The sequence below is a fragment of the Neopsephotus bourkii genome, unplaced genomic scaffold (assembly GCF_033783945.1).
Source record: "Neopsephotus bourkii isolate Nb327-2 ecotype Australia unplaced genomic scaffold, CSIRO-AGI_Nbou_v1 NB_745, whole genome shotgun sequence".
Taxonomy (NCBI): domain Eukaryota; kingdom Metazoa; phylum Chordata; class Aves; order Psittaciformes; family Psittacidae; genus Neopsephotus; species Neopsephotus bourkii.
This window is the reverse complement of record NW_026901243.1, coordinates 2,044,531-2,066,422: the sequence shown is the minus strand read 5'-3', so window position 1 is coordinate 2,066,422 and position 21,892 is coordinate 2,044,531. Positions and strand designations below refer to the sequence as shown.

The following is a 21,892-nucleotide window of genomic DNA, read 5'->3' as shown; positions in this document are numbered from 1 at the left end:
TCTCATGGAGGACTTTTTAAGCACCTCAGCATTTCACGGAAGAGAAATGTCATCTGGCACAACCAGCCCAAAATACTTTTGGAGTATGCTGACAATAACGTTTTGATGCTGAGCTGGATAGACAAGCTGATGGAGACAGGTGCTCTGATCTCCTACATATGCATATGGAAAAACCAGTGGGCAATGTCAGAGTCACACGCAAAGTCCTGCAATTAGACTGAGATAAACCTACTCAAAGATACAGCCAGAGTGTTGGTTATGCAAGAAAGCAACTCTGCAGAACAGGATCCTGGAAAGCAGGTAAACAAGATGAAAATGAGTTGGTAGGATGCACTGACACCCAGCCACATACTATAACGCACTAGTAAAAGCACAAATGCCCCTCTGTGAAGCACCTGCTGAAGTCACATATGGAACACCGTGTTTTCCTTTTCCTACTACTCAGTTTAAGAGATGAATGAAGCAGACCAAGTACAGCAAAGCACCACTGAGGCAATTTTAAGCGGCTGAAACACACAAGATGCAAGAAGTACTTGGGACGGCAGTATCTGCAAAGCCTAAAAAGACCAGGTAAGAGTCTAGATGATATAGACAACTACTGAATGTTGGTTGAAGAAAAGGTAGAGCTAGACTTGTTTCATAAGGGAGAGTTAAAGCGCAAGATGAAACAGAAGCTGAAGCAAGGAAACTTTTAACCAGATAAGGAAAACATTATATGAAGAGTGGTCAAATATTTGATAAGGTTGCCTAGGCTGCAGAATCTACATCCTGGAACAACATCTTGCTTTGAGCAGGGTACCCAGCTACAAGACCTCTCAAAACTAAATCAGATCCCCAAGCCTGAAGTGTTATTCACCACAACCGTTCCTGTTACCATATACTGTATTGCTGGCTGATGCAGGTGCAATCTGAATGGAAACATTCAATTGCTGAATGCTCCCACTTTTCGGGGGGGGGAATGTTTCCCCAAACATTCAATTGCTGAATGCTCCAGTGACTTTGCCACTGTGAGAGATCACACGTAATCTAGCACCTGCATTTTTCATTTGTTTGTTTTATACAAGAGCTCAATTTTACTAAAGAATATATATTGATCACCCTGAAGAAAGAAGGCTCCAGGGAGACTTCAGCACAGCTTCCAATGCCTAAAGGGCCCATCAAGAAATATGGAAAGGATCTTTTTAAAAAGGGTATGAGGAGACAGGACAAGGGAGAATGACTTTAAACTGACAGAGTGGAGATTTAGTAAGATCTGAGGAAAAAATTTTGCCTGTGAGGGTGGTGAAGCCCTGGCACAGGTTGCCCAGAGAAGCTGTGGCTGCCCCATCCCTGGCAGTGTTCAAGGCCAGACCGGACAGGATGGGGCTTTGAAGAGCCTGGTCTAGTGGAAGGTGTCCCTTGTAGCAGGGCAGTTGGAACCAGATGATCACTAGGGTCCCTTCCACCCCAAACTATTCTGTGGCTCTATGATATGGTTAAAAACTACATTAGCACAGGAGTAATAGGTTGCAAATTAACAATGTGTCTGCTTCACTAAAAAAAAAAAAAAAAAAAAAAAAAAAAAAGAAAAAGAAAAAAGAAAAAAAAAAAGAAAACAGTGCTTGATTCTTCACTTAAACATTCCTTTCCCGAAATGTATCATTTAAAGCAATTACTGGGACGCATGCCGCAGAGCTACATCACGGTCTCTTCCAGTTAGAAGCCGCTCCTCGGCACCCTTCCAGGGGGAGGAGTTCTCCGTGTTGCCGATGACACGGTCTCCACAGCAACGCCCCCCACCCCGCTGCGCCGTGGGACCGCGGCCGTTCTGCCCGCACCGGGAGCTGTAATGCCAGGAGGCGAGAACGGTTTGGTAGATGGAGCGAAGAAAACGCACCCTAAGCACACTCTGAGTTAAAAATGGAGAACTCCTTTGTGGAAGAAGTGGCTGCATCACTCATCAGAGAATTTCTCAGTAGAAAGGTAACTTGTCTCGATTTTCTACAGCAAGTTCAAATAAGAACGGCACATGAAAAATCTAAAGTACTAACAGTAGACTGAGGAATGCTGGGGGGGGAGGGAGAGAACGACACGGGACTTCTTCAGCCTTAAAACAGGCAGACATGAAGGGCAACGGGCCGGGAAGTATCGGCACTACATTTCCCACAAAGCCTTTCTACTGCTGAACATGGAGGCCAGCATCGGCCTTGCTTGGGAAAGCCCGAGCCTCCCACACAACACTCCTGCAAACGCCGAGATTAAATCAAGAAACGCAGTTTCAGGGTTGTTTTATTTTATTTATTTATTTTTTCTCACTAATTATCTAGCTTGCTGTTGTTGTTTTCAAGAGGCACAGAAAAATTCCCAGGAGAAATATTAAAAAAAAAAAAAAAAAAGTGCAAAAGGCAAATGGTTCTAGAGAAGCCGGTGACTTTTATTTTTTTTGGGGGGTGGGGGCTCATTTTTTGTTTCGCTCTTGATTTTAAACTTTTCTGTTGGTGGTGGTCTTGCTGTGTGTTTTTCTCTCCTTCTCCCTCCCCGGTTCTCAGCAGTAGCTTGTCAGACAGCAACTTCTCAGGGGGGGAAGGGGCAGGGAGAAAAGGAAAAAAGACACCATTATACTTTTCCCAAACTTAATGCTGTAAAAGGGGTGTGAGACTGAGCATAAGAAAAGGCACCTTTACATTTCAAAGTGAAAGCACCAACCACCCTGTACTTAGGTTGAATCCTAAAGGAAATGCTGCTGATGTCCAGCCCTGTCAGTTCTTCCAAGTCAGGAATGAATTAGCTTGTACCAGAAATTAAACAGCCACTTGCCTTACTAAGTACTGCACAAGCCTTAATTTTGTTCACCTGGTTTGCATCCAGTCTCCAAATGCACATTTCCAATGTTTGCGAGCAAAGCTGACGCATTTGCCAACAGGATTTCAGATGCAGAATTCATTATTTGCCATTTACTGCCAGAAGAGTGAGAGGCTCAAATCTGTCAGTTCACAGATTGCAAAGATTTTTTCAGATGAAAGACATACATTTCTGAGTTCGACAAATGTCAAGGTAAAACTGAATAAAAGTATAAAATGAAGGGGAATGCCCTGCAGGTACACAGGCCATAGAGCTTACAATACTAATACACACTTGAACTGCCACATCTATTTTCTACAATAGATTCTGGAGTCAAAACAATAATCCTTCATGCTTCTGCATAAGCATTCCCCTGCTTCCCCCATATCTTCAATACAGACTGGAGCCAACTGTGATAATGATCTTTTATTTACCACAACTTATCCATCGTTCCCTAAATCTAAGCCATCAGATCCATGTGCAGAAATATATATCCTTTACTGTAACAATAACCTTTCATGGAAGAAATTCAGACTGTTTCAAAATGGTTGTCTGGTATTGTACCACTTAAACTGGTTTAATGCACAATAAATCAGGCTCTCCCTCCAGAAAGGGAGATGCCTGTACATTTTGTCTCTGAAGTGCCCATTTATGCTGACTAGAGATTCAAAGTAACTGAGAACATGTGAAATCTCCAGACCAGCTGATGTCAGAGACATCTCAGTGATCTCCAACCAAAGACTGATCAGAGTAACTTCAATTCATGATAAGGGCTCTAAAACCACTGACAGCTGGAGCACATTATGTTCAGGCTTTGTAATTACCCATGTCAGAATCACATTTATGAAAAGCTGTATCATATCTTGATGGAAAAACTCAAACACACAGTTTCTGGAAGTGCTTGTACCTGAAGCTCACATATTTGCTGGGGCCTTCATACTCATCAGCCAGCCTTATGAGGCTGTTCAGCAGTTGAAGTCACCTGCATGGAGGCCTTTCTTGTTTTGTCATGCTCAGTAATTTCCATTTCACAGTCAACACAGCCACCTTAATTATTTTCTCAACTGTGGGCTGTAATAAGGCAAGACTGTACCACTAAAGTACAGATTCTAAGGGTTAGCTTGTTATTAATTACTGCCATCCAGAAGTTTAATATTACATCCAAAAAAGTCATAGGATCATAGAATAGTTAGGAAAGGACCTTAAGATATATAGTGCCAACCCCTATACCATGGGCAGGGATGCAAGTCAAGACTAGAAGATTTGTGAAGTTGTACTGTTGCAAGGACTCTGAAGTCTCTGACACTTTTCCTTCTCAGGGTTTGAAGAAAACCATCACCACCATGGACGAAGAGCTTCCACGTTCTGAACTCAGCATCAATAACCGGAACGAACTTCGGAATGTCCTGCATCTGCACTCCTTGTACAAACACAACAAGGTAAGGAAACAGATGCTGCTCCCCAAAATTTGGGATCAGATACCATGAAACTATGCCAAATATATCAAGACTGTAGTATATCCAAATGGAAGAGAACTCCAGCTTTCATCTGGTTCTGCACTGCTGTGGATGCCACCAACAGTTCTCTAAGGAATGGAGAGCTCAACATCTAGGTGAGACTGCAGCTCATAGGATGAAGCCGAGAACCTGGCAGATCATAAACCCTTCTAAAAACTGCAACCTCCAGTAAACCAGGAGCAGTTACTCATGTTAGTACTTTTTCCATCTTTTTGGCTAGATTACTCAGTTGTGGAAGTACCTTTACATGCCCATTTGCAACTTTATTTAAGACCTGGCAGATAAAATTATACTTCTAACATTTATTATTCTTTGAAATGCAATACAGATGGTAATATTTGGTAAGAGGGACACCAATGGATGATTTCCGTTTCCAGTTCACTCATGACTTAAGGCACCACGATGCTTTTGGTAACCAGCATGAGGCTATTCTGTAACAGATCACTTCAAAAAGATCTCTCAGTGTAGTTCATAAAAAAATCACAAAAGAGTTTTGGTTGGAAGGGACCTCAAAGACCAAGACCATCCAGTTCCAACCCCCCTGCAATGGGTCAAGGACACCTTCCACTACACCAGGTTGCTTAAAGCCCCATCCAACCTGGCCTTGAACACTGCCAGAGATGGGGCAGCCACAGCTTCTCAGGACATCCTGTGCCAGTGCCTCACTGCCCTCACAGAGATTAACTTCTTCCTAGTATCTCATCTACATCTCCCCTCTTTCAGTTGCATCTCCATAGAAGGCATTGTATTTTAATTTTTGTGTTAGCTTTTTTCTAAATGAAGCTCTCATGCACGCATGACGCATTTTCCAGAGTACTGTTGAACAGCAGTGTAACAAGTAGGGTGTTGGCCTATAATTAAAGAGCTATCTTATGCATGTGTTAAGAGTTCTATAATCCGTGCTTCTTACCAAGTTCTGATTAAATAAATGACAAATACTGAAGTCAGTCACTAGAAGTCCTTCTAGATCATTCTACACTCTTTTAAAGTTGACCAGGTAACATTAGAAGAGGTGTATCCTAGCACAATTACCATACTTTGCAATGTTTCACTAAAATAAGGAATGATTGTTAACAGGTTGTTTTTTCTGTATCACACTTCATTTAACACAGCAACACCTTCAAGCTCTCTATATTCCCCAGCTCACATCTACTTTCTTGGATTGTTTGGACAGTCACCTATGGAATACACCCACAGGCAGCTGACCCTAAAAGTAGTTAATATGTTCAGCTACTGCACAGGTATAAAAAGAATATCCTTAAGACTGTTTCAGTAGTCACCAAGAAGTTTATTTCTCCTTTTGGACAGGCAAAGGAGAGCCCACTGAAAACACTTCTTGAAATTATTACTAACTACTTCCTTGAGCGCCATGGGACTTCCCGAAGCATTAGTTCAAGTTCTGCTCTGTCAGCCCCTCAAAGTAAGAGCTCAACATCTCACCAACCCAACTTACCAGATGAGGATCACGTGTGTGGGAGTGCCACTACACTCGATGAAAGCAGAACTCAAGCTCACAGGTAGAGTCTTCTCTCTCTTAATCTTGTCCAGACACTTATTTTTTTTGTAAATTAAGAAGGTAAGTAGTATTACACGTTTTATCATTTATACCTTCGGCTACAGTACCTCTTAATAGTTATCCTAGTAACACAAAGCTTTAAGTTTCCAGATTCTTAAAATCCCCTATGCAAGCCACCCTTTACAAATGCATTTATATTCCCTACCAATTGCAAAGACTGATAATCTCAATTACATCTTTCAGTCACTGAAAGACGTAAGAATTTAAGCTTTAACGTCTTACATGTTGGAAATGTTCAAAGTGATGCATACTCTGATGAGAAGTTAACCACCTACACTCAAACTACAGGTATATTCATGCCTTACATAGCTGAAAGCAAAGCATACTATGTGAAATTCAGTCATTACAAACAGTATAGGCTATTTTCATCTCGCAAAACACCTGGAAACACAAATAACCAAATATTCTGACTGTACTTCTTAGTGCCTCACAGTGGATTAACAGCCCTAATTGTGCTGCAGTATAAAGCTTTTAAAATGGGCAAAAGGAATAATTCATCTTCCCACCCCTCTCAGAGAATTAACCTGATTTTATTCCTAATATGAAACACAGCATGCTCCACCTAGTTAAGTCTGAGCATCAGTGCTTGTAAAACCCCAGCAAGTCTTATAAATAAACCCAAGTTTTTTAAACTTTATGCTACCAACTGAGAAGCAACACTTGAAAAGGAGGCAGTGCAAAAGAAGTAGCTGCTTCTCTTTTTCAGATACAGGAGCTTTTACCATATTGACAAGTGATGTTCTGTCTCCCTGATACTATCCCACATCACGCTGCTTCCGAGCTTGCATATGTCTTATTTTCTCCCCTTCCCCGGACACTGCCAACTGTTTTGTTCCACCTGCGAGCTTCTCCAGTGTCCGCAGACTTTTCTTGCTACAGCAAAACACTTTTCATGCCAGAGGAATACACTAACACCCTGTGTTAAACACCAGCACCCAGCACCCACCAATTCCGTCACCCCCTTTACTGCCAGCGATATGGTGCCCGCTCGCCCCTCCCATGTACTTATAGCCCTTCTGGCGCATGCGCATTGGCAGCCGAGCGCTTTCCTCCCCTGCCGGCCGTGGCAAAGCGAGTGTTCAGTGGCTGCCCCGCGCGGTGGTCATTGCGCCGGAAGTGGTGCGTTATGGGGCTGCTCTGCTTTAGACCGCAGCCCGCTCTATGGTTTTAAGCCTCCGCTGACGGGGAAGGCTGTGTAGTGTGGTTGTTCAGTTCCGTCCCCGTCATAAATGTACACAAATGAAAAGAATTATAAAGCCCTGCACGCAGAAGCAGCAGGTGTGGGTGATGGAAGGGGGATATATCATGGTGCTGTGAGGAATACAGTGCGGGTGCTGTCCCTTAGGAGGCGAAGCGTTCCCTCCCGCTCAAAAAAAAAAAAAAAAAAAAAAAAAAGATTTAAGGAAAATTGGAAATCAGGAAGTGAAAAGCAGAAATGCCCAACTTTTCATGTGTATGAGCTTACCAAGCCACACTGGGAGCTGTCAGCTCCTGTACTGACTTGCAGGTTTCCATATAAATCCTGTGTGATTTTGTATGTGTTTTCTTGTTACTTCATCAGCACCAACCTAACTGGTTATGTCTTCCCAAAGTGGGAGATGACAAAGTTGCCTGGAGGTGCAAGGGAGGAAAAACGAGTTGGGTGGGTGTGATGAGGGAACATGGGTTTCAGGGTCTGTCCTGATAAAAATCAGTTTCTGTAGCTTTTTTTTTTTTTTAAACCAGCTGAGAACCTGACCCTCACACTCCTGGGCAGGTGGCTCCATTATTCCCTTAGATCAGGTCTCATTCCAGCCATTTTGGTGGCAAAGCTGCCATAACAATAACTGTCGTGGGTAGGTGATGGGTTAGCTTGGTCATGTCTGATTTTAGCCCACAAAATGGACCACTGAAAGAAAAACCATGGGAGCATGCAGCTCTGTGATCCTCCCAGACATTTCCATCCCTTCTGGCCAAGGATCTGGCCTCTCTGCCTCTTGTCAGGCATTAACAGGTCAAACTGCCAGTGCCTGAAGTTAATTTCAACTGTCTGGATAATTTTTAACAGTGCTTTTAGGCGTAGAGAGTATAATCAGACAGGTACTCTTCACTTGTTACTTATTAAAGAGTCTTCTTTCCTCTTAAGTTACCTCTTAAACTCTTTTGAATGTCTGTAACAGTTTAAACAATCTCTGTGCTGAAACACTGTCCTTTGGCAGTGAAGGGTTACACAGTCTTAGGTCAGGAATAACAGTCCTCAAACACTCCTCACAGAGACTTATCATGCCTTCAGTTACATATGCACCATACCTTAGCAACACGAGACATAATACAGAAACCAATTTTTAGCTGGTTAAATGAAAGGAATATTTTTGTTGTACAAGATGCTTCAACTCGTGGAATTGCTTTACTAATGAAATAGGATGAAGGGAAAGATCCTAAAGTGAAAAAAAAAAACAGTTCAGTGACAGTTATTATAAAGAAGGCTAACATTTTCAGGTTACACAGAATATAAATTTGCAAACTGACCCAAAGAGGTCTCAATGAAGTGGGAGCTACTCAATCAAAGAACTTCCATTTTAAGTGTAATCTAATACTATGCAGGCAGTGAAACAGATCCTGATGAAGAAAATTGGACTCACCATGATTTCTTACGGGGTCAAATGATGACTTTTTTTTTTTTTTTTCTTAGTAAGAACATGATTTGTTAAAATATATTTCTAAGAAAGAAATGTGTATAGTGTTGTAAAAATTGAGTTTCAGTTCCATGGGAAACTCACCTCCATTTCAGAAAAGCTTGCTTATAGCATTCTATATGTGTAGGAAAACATGCAGATGTGTGAACTAAACCTTCTGTTGCTGCCTGAAGGAAGAGGCTGAAGAATACGATGACAGCAGCATAATAACCTATTGCCAAGGAAAAGTACAAATCATAGAATCATAAAATACTTAGAGTTGGAAAGGGACGTAAGGATCATCTAATTCCAGCCTACTGCCATGGGCAGGGACACCTCACACTAAACAATGTCACTCAAGACTCCGTCCAGCCTGGCTTTGAACACTATCAGGGATGGAGCATTCACATGGGCAGCCTTTTCCAGTGCCTCACCACCCTCACAGCAAAGAACTTTTTCCTTGTATCTAACCTAAACTTCCCATTTTAAGTTTGAAATGAAATACAAAAGTATATTTCTTACTAAAGTGTTATACATTTGAACAAAGAGTGAAAGGGGCCAGTAGTGTCAGTCTTAAGTTAATGATAAAAAGAGATGTTAGCAAAAGTGTTACTAAATTTTCAAACTGCTGAAACACTGAAGACAGAAGAAGAATGGGAATGGCTGGTGGTAGCTTAGGACATGTTTGATACGATCTATATAGTTTGCTTTCTGTGATGGCATGGTAAATATCAGAAGCATAAGATTAAAGCGTTACAGATACTGCAAACCATTGTGACACATAATAATGATATTGAAATAGTGTCCTGAAGGCCTACATATAGATGTGAAAAGTGATTATATTTGAGTACTGTTGCTAGATAACATGTAACTTAATTTGACAGCAGTGACTTAATTGAGAGATGTTTTCATTGATTTTATTGTGCACGATTTTGTTGTTTGAAGTTTTGCCTTCTTCTGCCTTGTAGATACAATGTTGAGAATTCAGTAGATAAAATCTTTCCATCCAGAAAACAACAACACAAAAGTGAAAAATGCCACACAGGGGCAATACACAACAGTCAGTTACTCTCTGATGGGGATAAGAAGTTACAAGATAGTCGAGAAGATTTAAAAGCATCAGCGGTTTCTGAAGAGCTGAAATCCACAGTGAAGGAGAAGCCAAGGCCCAGGTCTAGTCTCATTGTCAGAGGAATGATGGCCAGACCAGTAGCAACTTCACCAGAGGTGATTCTCAACACTTATAAAATACTTGGCTTGGCCATAGATTTTATGTATAACCTTTTGTGATAAAGTAATTTGCAAATGATAATAAAATTACTTTTACATGCTAATCCATTAAATAAGCAGTCTTAAACTATGTGGTAAGTTAGAGAAGTGTTTTTAGTTAACACAGAAATTCCGACTGTTTCAGGTATAGCTACTGCATGCAAGTACCCTCTGCCTGTCTGTGATCTTAGGTTACAGAATTTCTTTATAATTTTTTTTGATTCTTGGTACCTCTTGATGGATGAGATTCTCCATTTTCCTAGAAAAATTGCTTTTTTATCTTTATGATATCTGCAGCTTTCAAAGTTTCCTTAGCCGTGGGTATCGCTTTTACTATTTTTTTTTTGGTTTTATTTTTTTTTCCTTCCCAAAATCCCACATTTAATCAGTAACAGTTTGGAACTGACAATTACTTTTAGTTAGAAATATGTTTCTAAATTGGTCCAATCAGACCATATTCGATCAGTAAGTGCTTTCAAAACACAGTTCTGAAAGTCTTGCCTCGTTTTCTGCATGCTGCTTTTATCTGGACAGGAACTTTCCCTGTGTAAAATTAGGATTGTAACAATACGAACTTTTTTGTTCTTTTTTTTTCCTTTCTTTTCACAATTTTGAATAAATCATTTAAATAATATCAAAGAGAATATGGAAGTTAAATTAAATCAGTTGGATTTTTATAAATATCTCTGATTTGGTAATAAAGACTAGATACCTGTGGTGGGCAGTCTGTCTAGTAAAATGCATTTTTTTTTCTGAGTTGGGTACAACCCCTATATTAAGCTTTTGGGAGTTATTTTCTTGATGTTCTTTGGTAAAAGAAAGCAGTTTTTAACAGTGTGTAGTACCTTTAATAGTACTCAAATTTAAGTAAAACTGTACATCTGTCTTTTTTATAGTTAAAAAAACTGATTTACTGTATAACCTGATTTCTAACAATAAACAAATTTCTTAACCCAGAAATCAGTGATAGAGCTTTCCTTTTGTTTTCATATTTATGTAAAGATGCTAAAATTTTAATGGTACTTATTTCTAGGATCTGCAAAAAAGGAGGCTTTCAAAACGATCCACTAGCATAAGCAGCACAGCACAGTTCAAGGCTGAAGAACATGAAGGAGGTGACCTGAGTGTCCCATGTACCGATTTTCAAGAAAGCAAAGGATCTTCAGCACAAGAAAATGCGGGGTTCACATCAAAGGCTGTGTCAAGTTTACACGCAAGTTCAGCCTTTCAAAAACTAAGAACCGTTCCCAAAGATACAGATGACTCTTTTGCCAGTCTGCTCACTGAAAGAGAGAGGACCAAGACAGAAGAAAGAAAATCACTTCCAAGCTTTGTTACAGACAGCAATGAGAAAAGCCTTAAAGTGAGTGCCCCTCACAGACATTCAGGGGCTGGAAGAGAGAAGAAAGAAAAATCCTTCAAGAAAAATGAGAGTCGGTTGTCAGGCCATAGGTAAGAATATTTGTAAGACTATTATACTAAAAGGTTGAGGAAGTCTGATGGAGGACTAGGATTGACTGAAGTATGCCTTCTGATTTCATTGAGGGGGAGTGGCTGGAAGAGATGAAAATACTGAAAGGCAGAGAATTTGATTTAACTTAATAATTTTTGACATCCCAAACCACTCATGACTCCTTTCTTTGTTAGTGGAGGCACCCTAGAAGTGCTGTTTTCTGTTTACTGCTTCAAAAGGAGCTAGTTACTAGTTCAAACTTCAACCAGACTGGCTAAAATTCTTTGGGAAGACTGTCTGACCAAGAAAGCTTTTGTACTAGCTTCACTCAGCTGTAACTGGACATGCTGGCACTTCCTAACTTATGGAGCAGTAATTGTGGAGTACACAGAAAAGGGGAGGCTGGACTGAAAGGGGACTGCCCCAGTGTACTGTTTTGTGCAATGTACTGTGGTATCGTGCTCCATTGCTATAATAAATGACTTGTCCCTGGGAGTGTTCAAAAACCATGTAGACAAGGGACCCTAGTGACATGATAGTGGTGGATTTGTCAGTCCTGGGGGAATGGTTGGACTTGATTATCTTAAATCAACCTAGTTGATTCTGTGATTCTCTGATTCTATTTGAAATACTTTCCTTCCTTCCTTCCGAGGACTTGTTTGTTTTCAGCAAGAACAGAAGAGGGAGCTATTTCCTAAGCAGAGTCCACCAAATCTGTGTTCAGCGTATAATGAGGACATTCCTGCCAGACGATTTGAGTTAAAGCCAGTAGAGCATTTGAATTCATGCTGAGCTCTGAGCTCCTGAAAACTCACTGAAATCAGCAGGGCTGCTGATACCTCCGAAGTTAAGTGGAAGTACAGAGAGTGGAAGTGAGCCTCCAAATAAACACTGACCATTACAATACAAGGCCTGGCTCTTGCAAGATTTTATATCCGTTTGGCCAAATCCTGCAGTGTTTGAGAGCCTTTCAGGATTTCGCCAGAGTGCTTGAGCATTTCGAGGCATGAAAAATTATAATGTATTTTTAAATTAAATTTCAAATTTAATTTTAAAAATTACGTGGATATTTTTCTGGATCCTTTTCCATTCCCTGTTACTACCTGACACCTCTGACATAAATGCTAATCTAAGTATTTAGATGAGTAGCTGAAAATCTTTATAGGGTTAGCCACAGCTAGTTCATTCCGAGGCACCTGCAATTCTATGTTTGTTTCCTATAGAAAACTGAAAGTATACAAATGTTATTTTCCTTCCATTTGCTGTACTTTTCAATCTCTTTTCTCATATGCAAAAAAAAAAAAAAAAAAAAAAGAAAAATGCACAGAGGCAGGAGGTATTCATTGTCTCCACATGAGAAAAAAGATAAAACAAAACCACTGCCACGCTTCCAAAGACTATGTTATTGAATAAATGCTAAGTAGCTGAGTGGGCAGAAATACCTGTCTCTAAGTATGTCCTGGGGAAATACAGATCCACAGTACTTTGACTTACATGTTTTAATGAAAGAAATGATCGTGCTTTCTTTTCATCAACTATCAGATTCTTAGCTACTGCATGAAGTGTGCATGGCTGAGAGGCCAGATTTGTGACTTGATATTTCAGTCTTATCGTATCAACATGAAGCTAGGCCTCTGAATACCTTATTTCACATAGAAGTTTGTCCTCAGTACAAATTGGAGGTTCTGTCTTTCTTCAAATAGATATAATTTTGATTTCTTGACTTGGATTTCTGTGATGACCCAAATTAAATGTTTACCCGCAAAGAGGGTCTTTTAACCTGGGCAGAGCCTTGAATGGAAGTGGGGAAAGGTTCCCTGTTACTTAAATATCTTGAGGTGGGGTCAACCCTCCCTTGAGCAGGGTGGTTGGACCAGATGACATCCAGAGGTGCCTTCCAACCTCAACCCTTCTGTGATTCTCCTTAATGCTGAATCCCCTATAAGGAGGAAGTATTTATCATTAGCTGAGTACACAGAATAAAGAGTGAGGGTCTATATTGAAATGGAATTAATGATCTTTGGGAACTGTAAAAAAATAAACAGTTGTTAAAGTTGATGCCAGACCTTGGGTTAAGATCTTTCTATTGCTTTTCCAGAAAAACCATGGGGAATAGTGAGTTATTTGGGATGGCTAAATGGTGTTAGAAGGTCAAGATTTCCCCATGTTCCCTAGCTTGAACAAACAAAATTGGGGAAAGGCAGGCAAAACCACTTCACAGCAGTTGAGAAAGGGTTCTTTTGTCTCAGCTACAGAGGCATACTACAGTTGTTGCTTACGCAGCCTTTAAAGTAGAAGAGCTCTATGAGTTTTCCATGTCCCTTAATTCTATCAATGTGTACTAGTGATGTGGAAAGCCTCCAGTTCTCAGCTGTCTAGTGAGTAAATCTGGGCTGGCCAGCTGCATTTTGACTGGGCAGTTCTGCAGTGTAGTGGAACCACATTACGCTGAGTTAGATAAATATTATCTGGAGACCTCAGTTTCACTTCTGGTAGTTAAGAAAATGAACATATCGCCATGTTTGAGCTTTTAGTTTCCCTTCCCAGTTCCAAGAAAAATAGCATAGAAGTTAGAATCAGAGCACTGAAAGAATAAAAAGGTATAAAATTGGAATCAAAGATCCAAGGGAACAAGAGGCCTTAGCAATCAAGACCTGAAGTTAAGGTTATCTTGCCAATTTCATAGAAATTAAAAGGGAATGGCTATCATAAAGGCAAAAAGAAATGTGAATATTGTTACATCAGAACAAAAATTTCCTCCTGCCATTAGTAAGCAAAAGCATGCTGCCATGAATCCCATTGTCCAAAGGCAGAGATCTATAATACAGTTTCAGGAGCAAGGAAGGTAATTGATTCTTCACTCATGCTTTCGTTGTGAACAACCACCCTGCTTACACAGTTCTTCTAATTGCATCTGCCATACCCTCCTTTGGCTTGCCATCAGTCTTGGCTACAAAACTGAATGTGAGCTAGTGGTTTCCCTTCAGAAGCCTGCCAGTACAGACGGGTATTTCAGACAGGAGGGACAGTTTTATGACTGTGTAGCTTGGCTTCAGATGCTTTTTCCAACCAAAACCTAAGTATTCCTGATGCACTTCATCTCCACCACCAGGAAAGTAACTGCCAGTGAGTTCAGAGAATTTCTCTTCCTACAGTAGTCTCTCAACTGAGTTCGCCTTTGCTGAGCACTCTTTAGTGGTTCTCAAAATATCACTCATTATTTGGTAATAAGCCTTTTTTGTAGCAATGCTCTGCATTCTAACACAAATAAGGGTAGGGTTAGTGAATTGCCATAGATACCAAGTTCCTGAGTGGAACATTACTCATATTTCATAGAATCTTAGAAGTTACAGATGGAAAAGACCATTTAAGGTCATTTGTTTCTATAGCAGATTACTCATTACTCTCTCTATATATTTGCTGTAATACTTTTTCCAAGGGTTTGTCTTGTCCAGTCTTAAATGACTCAAGTGACACCTCCCCCCTGAGAATATATTCCAGCATCTAGCAGTCCTTAGCCTGAGGAAATTCTCCCTTATTTACATATACATACATATACATACAAATGTTACATTTGCTTTTTTTTCTGCCGTATTATCCATAGATGACATTAATTTTTGACTGATCTTTCTGTTCCTTGCTACACGTTTGCCTATGTTCTTTTTATTCTAGTTCTTCTTCTTATTCTAATTCTAATTATTATTCTAATTCTAATTATTATAATTACTTTTCATGTTCCTTTAGGCATTTTTTGTCTAAAGCCTGTATCATCTGCTTGTATTTTTATCTTTCCTGCTCTGAAATGTTGCTGTTGTTTTTCTGTTAGGTTGTATTGATTTGGTTTTCTTCCATGTGTTTAAGGGCTTGTCTAACTTTGTCACACTGTGATTCTCACAAATACAGGGTAAGAACACTTTCTGCTCATGACATGATTCCCAGTTTTATAAAATCATATTAGCACATTTGTCACTGCAGTTTATCACAAGTATATGCCTTCTTACCTACAGTCTCAAGCACATTGAATGCAAAATCTCTCTTCAGTGTTACAGTGTCTCTTCCTCCAAAATGGTCTTTGTAGTATCATTCTGAAGCCAGTCTAATCTTCTGTGATAAGGCAATATGTGTTCCTATAGAAAAGGTGTCTCCCTTCAACTCCCTGCATTTCTACGTAAGACTGACAAGGAGTGAATGGCTTTACTTTGCTTTCTGAACTATCTGTGTCTTCACCCTGAATGGAGACCGGTACAGGTGAACCCATTGTATTACTGAAAATTCCTGCCTTTCCCCGTTCATATGTTCCACCAAAAAGTCTCTGAAAATTCACTTTTATGGAGCTGGGGGATCCTCAGAGGAAAACAAAATATTAATTTCTTAAAAGAAATCCTTTAAAGCCTTTAAAAATATTTGCAGGGTTTGTTTTCTTTTTTTTTTTTTTTGTATTCTTTTAGATACCTGAGACTTTCAAAATAATATTTTGAAAGTGCTGTGGTCCTTAAAGTATTACTATTTATGCTTTCTGTTATTAACAGGAATAAAAAAGCTTATTTTGTATGTGAGGATCAAACCTATACCTGTCACTTGCACATGACTGACTGCCTAAAACTGCTAAGATACTCTCACATGTTTTTATCCTGAATCATTCCTGGCCTCAAGCTATGCTCATTTACATTAGAATATTAGCAGAGAATGTTGGCCATGAGTTTCTGAGCAAATTCAGAGCAGGATTTAAACTTCCTTCCACCAGTATAACCAACAAAGCAGAGCACAAGCAATCCAGGAGGTTTCTGGACTGCACTGATGGTAACTTCCTGACACAGGTGATCAAGGACTGTTTTCCTGTGAGGGTGGAAATGCTGGAACAGGTTGCTTAAGGAGTCTGTGGTGTCTCCATCCTGGAGACAGTCAAAACATGGCATGGCCTTGAGCAACTTACTGCAGTGTAACCTGCTCGGAACAGAAGGTTGGACTAGGTGAGCTCCAGAGGTCCCTTCCAACCTGTTATTTTGTGAGTCTGAACTCATGACAGAAATAAGAAAGCCAAAGCAGCTTCCCTCTTTTGAATATGGGCTGTCATTGAAACAGGAAAATACAGTGCCTAATGAAGGTTAATATGTGAACGTTGGATTTCATAAAGAATACTAAGCAACATTGCAGTTTTAACTGTGATTTTTTTTAAATAAAATTGAATTTCTAACTCAAAGCAAAAAGAGTTCCAACAAAGTTATGTAATGTACATTATTTACCCAACAGTTATGATTGGCTCCAGTCTTTTCTACTGTGCATTTTGGTATAAAAACAGGTTTTCTAGGAATAGCGAATTCTTTATTGTTTGACCAGTGGGCTGTAATATTTCACTGTTATATACAAAATCAGTGTGTCAGATGATATTGCTTTGTCTAAAATTATATCTGTCATTTTGGTAGTAATAAAGTTTTATCCTGTGAGATGTTGAGCATTTCCCAGAAGTACTCATCACCTTGATAGCTTATTCTGTGAAATGAAGTCTGAGCTCAGATAGCCACATTGTTATAAACTGGAGCCTGTTTAAAATCAGTCAGAAAACCCCAACTGATTTCAGTGTATGCAGGCACGCTCAGTGACATGCAGTGTGTATGAGCAATGTCTGAGGAATTCATTACATTTTTCCCACTATGAGAGGAAGAGGATGTATTGGGCAATGGTGGCATTTCTAGGAAATAGGAGTTTAGTCAGAGTGTGAGATTTCAGATAAAAGAATGGAAAGGAATGCAGAGTTGGAGCAGCCTAGTAGTAAATTACCTTTGCATGTTTCCTTCCATCTTTGTCTGTGATCTGTGCGTAGCACCAGGCATTGTCCTTAGCCACATGAAGAAGCATGTGGCGTCATCTCAAGCTTTTGTCAATGCTGTGGTGTGGCTTTATAGGCAGGAAGCCCGGTAAGAACAGTGCAGTCGGCACCTTCCCTGAGAGACTACCCAAACCCTCCTGAGTTGTGCAGTCCCCAGCTGCCAGCTGGGGAGTAAGTCTTTATTTGACTCTTGCAGTTGGCAGTCAGAAGAATGGCTGTCAAACAAAATGGGATTATCTTTGGGGAATATGGATTTAACTAGCCCATGTGCAAAGCGAGAGAGTTTGAAGCTGCCAAATCATACAGTAGTGAAAACCTTTAAGTATCTCGAGTTGCATAACAACCTTTTATAACATAATGCTTGGACCGGAAAAAAGAATCTAAAATAAAAGTAATAAACTATTGTGACTTTTGTTTTGTGCCAATGGATTTATGGCATCGTAGCCTTCAACATAACATCTGTGTGTGCTGCCATTTGCCCTTTTAGTATTTTTCCAGCACCCCATAGGAAGAGGCACTTTGCAATTACTGGAAATGACAAATGGCATCCTTTATTTTTGGAAAGGATGTAAAACTGGAGAGGTCCAGCCCATTGCCTAAAATGCATTCAGTCAGCTGAGAATTTGCCTTGTTCATGCAAACACAGAGGGGCTCTAGATCTTCTCAAATGTAAAGCAAGGACAGTGGCCATCCTGTTTCGCTGGTAGAGCTTCACACCATTTCCTTTCACTGTGTCTACATACTAGCATTGGGGGGAGTATGGTAGGAAGCAGCATAAGAAATTACCTTCCATTTAAAAAACAATCAGTTGTTTGCAGGTAGCACAAAGAAGTATTGTCCCCTAGTGTGTTACTCTCCCTAAGATTATTTTACGAGGAGGTAAAACCTCTCTACAGTACATGTGCTCACCAATAGGCTGTTACCTGTATTCATCTTTTTTGTACAATAAAATAAGAGAACTATCGTCAGTGTAAGCTTTTGTCTTCTTCCAATTGAACACTTGATATTAGCTTTCAGGAAGAGAATTTATTTTGCTAAAATATGTCAGGTTACAGTGGTTTGAAATATTAAAAATCTGAGGTTTCTGACAGGAAATGTAGGGCCACAAAAAATTCACATCCTTAAAAGTAAATGGCCTGAAAGTTGAAGCCCAAAGTCAGAAGTGGGTACTTCATGTATGACAAGCACCTCACCTAATATGAACTGATAAAATGTTGAAATCTGGGACCCCTTCTCAGTGCCTTATGTAGTGTCTCTTAGCTGGTATCTTGTAATCATCTTTAATGGAATTTTAGTTCCCTGTTTTATTGTACTGATACTTATTTATGTTGCTGTCAACTGTTTAGAATTGATGAATGGTCAGTTCACATGAGCGGGTACTGTGTTTCTTGAAAATTCCAGTGTGGGGATGTTACACCGAAAAATCTGGTGAAAAGTATGAATGAAGAAGCTACACTTTTATTATAGTAGGTCTGGTTTTGTAGCTGGAGATAAATATTCGTTCATTGCCTAGGAGAGAGCATTCTGTTCAGGTGGGCCAAATTCATCATGCAGTTCAAACCATCTTCTAGATCAATCTGTGATTATCATCATATTTTTTTCATATACAAACTTTCTCAGCAAAAATGTAGTTTTCCTGAGTTGTCACGAGAGTGACAACTAAGAAAATTCAGCAGGACGCATGCAGATGCATAAGTGAACTTATTAGAAATGCCTCTTTCAATGGCAGGTTTTTCATTTACCTTTTTCATATCTGTCAATGAGCCATCTTTTAATGAATTAATTTTTCAAACTGATAATGTGCCAGTTGAGTCAGATGCAGGTCTTAACTAATAAGGCAGTTTGGAGTAATTAAGTGTGTGAGCTCTATTACCTTTGTCAGCCAGTCCTGCGAGCATGGCAGAATTTATATAAAATCTTCTTGACAAGGTCTTTTTCCCACAGAAATATGTTGCCTGGTATTGATTATTTCCATTGCTTTTTTACAATTGCTTTTAATAATTCTGTTTTTATAATCTTGCCCTAGAGCAGTGTCAACCTGCAGTGAGTATAATAGCCTTGTTTACCCTTTTGCAAGTAGTAACAGCATCTAATCGTTTTCTTATCTACTCTGCAGGTCTTACTCATACACCAAGAGTGTCACATATATCTGTGTATGGCATAACAGCATGAGACTGGATGATTGCATTATGATTTCTAGGCATCCTTCTAACCATAAAATTATTATGCAAAAAAGATGTATGTCCAGTAGAAAAGCTGTTATAATCAGGCAGTGAAAATAAGTTTTACCAACAGTAAAAGCCACTGATGATTAGTGTTTATTTTTTAAGCCACTTTGCTTATTTGACCTCCTGCGAATGGCAGTATAAATAGGAAATTGAGGAGTATACATGCATTATTGTTCCAAGAAGTGCTTTCTCTGTGAGTTCAGCTATTCTGCATAAATTCAATATTCTGCAATGCATGAAGACCAGATAGGAATGTTCAAATATTTGGAGAAAGTACTGTATAGTATGTTTATAATGAAACATATCTTTTTCCTGTCCCATTTTTCTGCCATGATGGATGGCTTCCCCCTTCCTAAGTATTCTGTGGGTTTTATGTGTACAATAAATTTTCCTGGAACAGTACCCATATGCTGAAATGGAAATTGCAATAAATGTTCCAACAGTGTTTTGAGAAACATGAGTTCCCCTTAAGAAGGGAACCTACACCTGCAAAAATACCCACTTAACCAGAAAGCACCCTACATCAATCTTCAGTGTCAGCTCTTTCCTCAGCTTGATGGGAATTCTCAGCCTTGAGAATTCAGAGCACTTTGCATTCTGGGCTTGGTCCTTCCTGGAACGGGTGTAGAACCAAAATCATTTAGACTTTCCAGAAAGCAATAATATTACAAAAACTGGTGCCAGGTGAGCTATATATGAATTGTACTGTAGTTTTTATTTTCATTTATAGATATTTTCAGATAATCTATAGTGAGGAGAAGTGTTTGGGACAACAATAAATCAAGGGTGCTAACATGATGTAGGGAGTTATCTACATGTCTAAACATAGGCATATAGTACTATTTGAGACTGTAAGGTAACCAAGATAACTAATGAAGGTACAAGGTACGATACAGTACCTATAGAAGACCCAAGCCATCCGAAGCTGCAACTGAGTCCACATAGGATCCTGAAACCTGTAGTGCTGCTTTCTTAAGTTTAAGGAGTTCTGTTTTTCTCAAACTAGATTAAAATGGGTTGACCTAGGAAGAAACATGTTATTCTCTAGGAAACAAGAAATAATAGTGTGTGATCTCAGACAAAACAAAAATGTGGATTGTGGTTATGTCTAAGAGCAGTTAAATGACACGAATATTGGCATGAAAAACACTTTATTGGCAAATGACTAGGAGAGATGAACATACTAGCAAGTAGCTAGCAGAAAGAAATCTCAGCTGAAATTCAATATTAACAAAAAGCAAGGGGAAAATAGATTGCATTTTAAACTATAACACAGTCAGCTATATTAAGGTCTGTATCACATTAAAAGTACTGTTATATTCAGTGAGAGCTCAATATTACTTGTGCCACTATACAGATTTGCTCTTAGTCCTCTTATTTATAGTGACCTGCTGGGCATCATACTTATTTTTACCACCCTAGTAATGTGGATGTTTCATTTCTATTTTATCTTCTCTGAATTGTGGCCATCCACATTTCATTGCATAAATCCTTTAACTTCTTTATAGAGAAAAAGTGTTTCTTTTCTGATAGTATCAAAGACTATCACTGACAAAGGTGCCAGAATGCTTCTAGACTGGGGAAGTCCTGAGTGTGATATGTCTGTATTCTGGTTTTATTAATCTTTCACACACTGAAAAAGGAAATTAAGTTAATGGAAAATATGTGATATGACAGTAGTTGTTGCTATAATAATAATATCATGCATACAAAGAATGTTACTGAGGAAATTATTACATACTATTTTTGAAAGACTGTCACTGTAATACCTTTTTTCCCAAAGCAAAAAACAATGATGCAGTATTGCTCTTTCAAAAAAAAAAAAAAAAAAAGGGAAAAAAAAAGAAAGACTTTCTTTTACAGTAGTTATTTGAAACTTTAACTTGGTTATGAATTCATTTTAGTACAAATTTAACAGGAAGAATAAACTCATATCATCTCTGAAAACCTAACATTCTATTTAAATTCTGACTTCACAGCCAAGAAATGCTTAGTCCTTTTAGTAGTTGTTGATATGATTTTTTAACCTGTTGTTTATGTAATATATATAATTAAATCACAAGGGCAGTTGTAAATAACTGCTACATATAAGTGAATTATAAAGGGGCCTTGGTAAAGGACTCCACTCTAACACCAATTCCCACTTATATTATTTGGATATTTCAGTAAGTTTAATGACTAGTTTGAATCTCATCCTGATTCACCCTCAGGGATGTAAATTTTATTTTATTTCCTGATTCTTCAAACTGAGAGGCAGTCAAATATATGTGAATATCCATACTTAAAATGCAGGGCAGTGTAAAATCTGCCCTTATGTATGAGCTTGCAGGACCTGACATATACCAAAATCACACAAATGAATAAAATTATATCTTCATGTGGGCATACTCCATGTTTCTTCTTGTTTATTCAAACAGCTTTTCCTCATTAAAAGTGAACATTTAGTCAGTCATTTTTATTAATTTTCCTGTAGGAGGTCTCCAACATCTACTTGCTATAAAGAAGACCAGATGAAAGATATCCTAGAATTAGGTAAGTTATGCCAAGC

The 21,892-nt window shown here is 39.1% G+C and overlaps 1 protein-coding gene across 3 annotated transcripts in view; it reads left to right on the top strand.

Moving 5' to 3' along the window:
* Positions 1-1,778: 1,778 nt before the first annotated feature.
* Positions 1,779-21,892, top strand: part of MINDY4 (MINDY lysine 48 deubiquitinase 4) — a 69,024-nt gene continuing 48,910 nt past the window's right edge. Inside the window, exons 1-6 of one of the 3 annotated variants that reach the window (XM_061354767.1) lie at positions 1,779-1,962; positions 4,140-4,259; positions 5,646-5,854; positions 9,578-9,794; positions 10,870-11,288; positions 21,818-21,876. In XM_061354767.1, the coding sequence (XP_061210751.1) occupies positions 1,900-1,962; positions 4,140-4,259; positions 5,646-5,854; positions 9,578-9,794; positions 10,870-11,288; positions 21,818-21,876 (1,087 nt within the window). In that variant the 5' untranslated portion in view covers positions 1,779-1,899. Of the gene's footprint in view, positions 1,963-4,139; positions 4,260-5,645; positions 5,855-9,535; positions 9,795-10,869; positions 11,289-21,817; positions 21,877-21,892 lie in introns of all 3 variants that reach the window. The other 2 variants (XM_061354766.1, XM_061354768.1) reach the window with 2 other exon arrangements.